Source organism: Nematolebias whitei, chromosome 9 (genome assembly GCF_014905685.2).
Source record: "Nematolebias whitei isolate Nwh7 chromosome 9, NemWhi1, whole genome shotgun sequence".
Lineage (NCBI taxonomy): Eukaryota > Metazoa > Chordata > Actinopteri > Cyprinodontiformes > Rivulidae > Nematolebias > Nematolebias whitei.
Genome location: NC_056506.1, coordinates 49,494,468 through 49,499,514, shown reverse-complemented (window position 1 = coordinate 49,499,514; position 5,047 = coordinate 49,494,468). Strand labels below are relative to the sequence as shown.

Below are 5,047 nucleotides of genomic sequence, written 5' to 3'. Positions count from 1 at the left end.
CTGTGCTGCAGTCTGAGATTATCTGTGCTGCAGTCTGAGATTATCTGAGCTGCAGACTGAGATTATCTGTGCTGCAGACATTTATCACAAACATTTTTTTGTTTACTCTTACTTGTAATTTTCCAGATAAAATCCAGTTTGAACACGTTTTGACTGTTCCTTCGTCCGCAGCTCTCAGCTGGACCTCTGAACTCTTGGGTCTGAACTCGGATCAGCTGGCAGAAGTTCTGACCCACCGCTCAATGATCCTCAGGGGGGAGGAGATCTCCACACCACTCACTGTTGAACAGGTCCGTTCACAACCACGTCGCTCTGCGAACACGTCTGTTCGTTCCTTCTTCTTCGTCTTTTATGAATGAATGTTTCATTACTGAAAGATTTAAAGAAGATTAAAGCAGCAAGTGATTCATCTGTCTGTTTAACATTTAGTGTAACTTTATCATGGAGGGAGTTTGTGTTGTGTTCAGGGTAAATGGGACAAAACTCAGAGCCCCAGTGTTTTTAAGCTTCCTGACTTTCTACACTTATCTTCAGGTTAGAAGTTGGTTCATGAAAAGTGTTTCCTGTTCATCAGGAAGCACAAAAACTGGAGGTTTCTGGTTTTTACAACTTATTTTGTTCTTCGCGGTTAATCGACCCGTTTTCTGTCGGTGTGTCTGAGGCACAAAGCCCCAAAGACGAAAACTCAGAAATATTCAAACTGCGATAATAACCTAAATAATTGATAATCTCTCAGTCTGGGTGTAATCAAATGTTATTTTACGACAAGACAAGAAACGAGCAGTTTGCGCTTGTTTCAGAAAAGCGTCCCGTTTCACTGTAAATTGTTCCTGAGACTTTCGGCTGCTCGTTAACAACAATTTGTTCTTGTTGCTCTACCAGGCGGTGGACTCCAGAGACTCCATGGCCATGGCACTTTACTCTCGGTGTTTCAACTGGATCATCCACAAACTGAACGCCCGCATCCGAGGCAGGGAGGACTTCAAGTCCATCTGCGTCCTGGACATTTTTGGATTTGAGAACTTCGAGGTGTTTACAAGTTCAAGTCACCCAGAAGTAGTTTTAAAGTCTGACTGGGATTCCTTCTGTCTTCTAAGTATTCGTGGTTTGATTGTAGATGTATAAACTAGAGCGTAAGCCTCGGGTTTTTAATATCTGTCTAACCGTTCTTGCCGCAGGTCAATCGCTTTGAGCAGTTCAACATCAACTATGCAAACGAGAAACTTCAGGAATATTTCAACAAACACATTTTCTCCCTGGAGCAGCTTGAATACAACAAGTAGGTGGACTCGCTGTGGGTTGAGTTCAGGAGCTGCTTCACGCTTCCGATTCTTTTATCTGCTGTTTTCTGCAGAGAGGGTCTGGTTTGGGTCGACATCAACTGGATGGATAACGGAGAGTGTCTGGACCTGATAGAGAAGGTGCTTGAGGTTTTTCTACTTCCTCAGACACCAGTGAAGACGTTTGTGTCGTTCTCTAACTTGATATTTGTGTTTTCACGACAGAAACTGGGTCTTCTGGCGCTGATGAACGAGGAGAGTCACTTCCCTAAAGCCACAGACGACACCTTGCTGGAGAAGCTTCACAACCAGCATTCGGTACGTGTCGACAGCGTGGAGGGGCGTGATGGTTGTGTGGTCACCACGTATCTTTAGGTTTGCTGTAAAAACTCATTCAAGCTGAACCTTCCTGCAGGATGGCAAATATGAAGCCGGGTTTATCTTCTCCTGAAAAACATGTTTGAGTTTGAATGTTTTTAAGTTTATTCTGAAGATGTAAATTCCTCATGGTCTTGTTTTTTGTGCTTTTTGTTGGTTTCCTCAGAAAAATCCCTTTTATGTGAAACCTCGTGTTGCCGTGCACTTCTTTGGAGTGCGACACTACGCAGGAGAGGTAAGACCGTCACGTCTGACGTCACGTCGTCTTTATTGTTGTTTGTTGGTTTTTAAAGATGGTTGTTTGAAGATACAACAACTTGTGGAGTTTGATCTGGTTTCCTGTGCCTGTGTGAACCTGTCCCGCCCCCCTGTGGCCGGCTGAAGGTGGTGTACGATGTCCGGGGGATGCTGGAGAAGAACAGAGACACCTTCAGAGACGACATCCTCAACATGCTGAGAGAAAGCAGGTCGGTTAAAATATTTAAAAGAACTGAACTCTGTTTATGTTCTTGTCATCTGGGAAGTTTTTATTTTTATTTTACAACTTAACTTTAAAAACTTCCTCCATCCATCACTCCATCCATTCATCCACTTCGTCCCTCCCTCTCTCTCTTCCTCTTCCTCTTGTTCTGAAGTGGGTCACAGGGGCAGCAGCTGGATCAGGGAGGTCCAGAAATCTCTTTCCAGCTCTTCTGGGAGGACCCCAAGGTGTTCCCAGTCCAACTGGGAGACGTAGTCTCTCCAGTGTGTCCTGGGTCTTCCCCGGGGTCTCCTCCCAGTCGGACATGCCCGAAGCACCTCCCTAGGGAGGCGCCCAGGGAGCATCCTTACGAGATGCCTGAACCACCTCAACTGGCTCCTCTCGGTGTGGAGGAGCAGTGGTTCTCCTCTGAGTCTCTCCTGATAACTGAACTTCTCCCCCTGTCTCTGAGGGAGAGTCCAGCTCTGCAGAGGAAACTCACTTCAACCTCCTGGATCCACGATCTCATTCTTTACCAGAGTTCATGACCAGAGGTGAGGGGAGGAACGTAGACTGACCAGTAAACAGAGAGCTTTTTACAGCTCAGCTCCCTCTTCACCACAACAGACCAGAACAGAGTCCACAATACTGCAGACGCTGCACCAGTCCATCTGTTGATCTCACGCTCCATTCTTCTCTCACTCGTGATCAAAACCCTGAGATACTTGAACTCCTCCACTTGAGGCAGAACCTCACCCTGGACCTGAAGAGAACAATCCACGCTTCTCCAACTGAGGACCACGGCCTCAGATCTGGAGGTGCTGGTCCTCCTCCCAGCTGCTTCACACTTGTCTGAGAACCGCTCCAGTGAGAGCTGAAGATCACGGCACGATGACGCCAGCAGGACCACGTCATCTGCAAAGAGCAGAGCTGAATCCTGAGGCCTCCGACCTGGACTCTCCTCCCCCGACTCATCTTCTGTTCTTCATTCTCTTCTCTGGCTCAGGTTGGACTTCGTCTACGACCTGTTTGAACACGTGTTGAGTCGCAACAAACAGGACACGCTGAAGAGCAGCTGCAAGCACCGACGGCCCACTGTCAGCTCCCAGTTTAAGGCAAGCAATAAACAAACAAACAAATAAACAAAAGTTTACTGTCAGCCCGTCTGTGCATGTAACGCTGCGTGGAAACTGAAGCACTTCTGGTTGCAGTAAAAACGTCTGACAGGAAGTGTTGTACTGTGTTACGTGTATTATACAAACAAATAAACAAACAAACAAGCTCCTGCCTACAACAATAACTTTATACATCAGAGCATTTTTATCTTTTAGAGTGAAATGCATTATTTACCTGCCACTGTTTGTAGTTATTCACCTTCGTTATTATCGATGTCCTGCAGGAACTTGAACATACTTCAGATTTTTTTGTTTTATTTATTAATATTTGAACTTCTTGTGTGTTTTTTTCTGATTATTATATTTAAATTGATTTCTTAGCCAGTAGTGGTTTATTGTTTGAAGGTTTGTGTTTTACTCAGGTTGTAAAAGATTAGAGATGTCAGATGAACAAAGGATGAAAACACAGAGATAATAATTGTTTTTGTGGTCGTGCCGAGGTGAACATGATTCAGAGACGGCCAGCACTGGAACAAAACAAACATCTAATATTTAAACTGAGAAATTGTACAATTTCTGAATAAAATAAGGTCATTTTGAATTTGATGAAGTTGTTCCAGGTCCAACCTGTGAGGTGTCCTCTGTTTAACGTCAGTCTGTAACGGTCCAGGACCTGAGGAGACCACGTGTTGTCTCGTTCTGGTCTGAACGGTTCTTCTTTGCTGGAGTTGTTGCTGGATATGAACAGATGTTGTTCTTAAACCTGTGCAACCTTTTCTGCATTAAAGGAGCCTTTCCAGATGTGCACGCAGCCCATGCCTGAAGCATTAATGCACCTCCATACCATCAGAGAGGCAGGCTTTGTAACGGTGCTTCAGTAACAGTTTGATTAGCATCCACAGTTTAATCTGTCTGACCTCGGAACGGTTCTGGACTTCACCTCAGTCCGTTTGAAACGAGCTCTGGTCCAGAGAAGACGGCAGCGGTTCTGGATGGTGTTCACATCTGGCTTCTTCTTTGCCTGATAGAGCTTTAAACTTCATCAGTGGATGAACGGTGTTTACAGACGATGATCTGTGGACGTGTTCCTGAGCCCAGAACAGAACTAGGCCTGTTTTAAGTGCAGCGGCCCCTGAGGGCCAGTCCTGTTGATAATTAATCTAATCTGTGGTAAAATGCTCTTCAAAAAAAAAAAACTGTCCAGGTGACCTGACTGAAAATTGTTGGATTGTATACCTGGATTATTGAGCATGGACTCTGTTGCTCTTCAAGCTGTTTCCCTATTTTATTATTATTATTATTATTATTATTATTATTATTATTATTATTATTATTATTATTATTATTATTATTATTATTATTCCCAATTCTTACAGAGTTTCTCCTCCTTTCCCATCTTCTTTAGTTGTGATGTTGCCATCGAATTTAAAATGACCTCATTTTGTCCAAATCTTTGTGCATTTTCTGAGTTCAAGCCTTTGATGTGTTTACTTTGTTCCATTAGATGAGATTTGGAAATCAATGATTTCTGTTTTTATATTTGACACAACTTCCTAACATTTTTTAGAACAGTGGTTTTACTTTACCTTTACGACCTGTAACTTTAATCAACGTCTCCACTTGTTTCAGTTTGTTTTACTTGTATTTTTCAGAACTCTCTACACTCTCTGATGGCCACGCTCAGCACCTCCAACCCATATTTTATACGATGCATCAAACCGAACACACACAAGGTGAGACTGACCAAACATTCACTCATGAAGCAAGAATCTGTTCACACACACACACACACACACACACACACACACACACAC

General features: G+C 43.8%; 1 protein-coding gene across 1 annotated transcript in view; it reads left to right on the top strand.

Moving 5' to 3' along the window:
- myo10 (myosin X) overlaps positions 1-5,047 on the top strand; it is a 106,207-nt gene that overhangs the window by 75,264 nt on the left and 25,896 nt on the right. Inside the window, exons 11-19 of the mRNA XM_037682443.1 lie at positions 172-290; positions 883-1,029; positions 1,179-1,279; positions 1,355-1,421; positions 1,506-1,598; positions 1,825-1,893; positions 2,043-2,125; positions 3,125-3,233; positions 4,886-4,966. Of these exons, the coding sequence (XP_037538371.1) occupies positions 172-290; positions 883-1,029; positions 1,179-1,279; positions 1,355-1,421; positions 1,506-1,598; positions 1,825-1,893; positions 2,043-2,125; positions 3,125-3,233; positions 4,886-4,966 (869 nt within the window). The remainder of the gene's footprint in view (positions 1-171; positions 291-882; positions 1,030-1,178; positions 1,280-1,354; positions 1,422-1,505; positions 1,599-1,824; positions 1,894-2,042; positions 2,126-3,124; positions 3,234-4,885; positions 4,967-5,047) is intronic.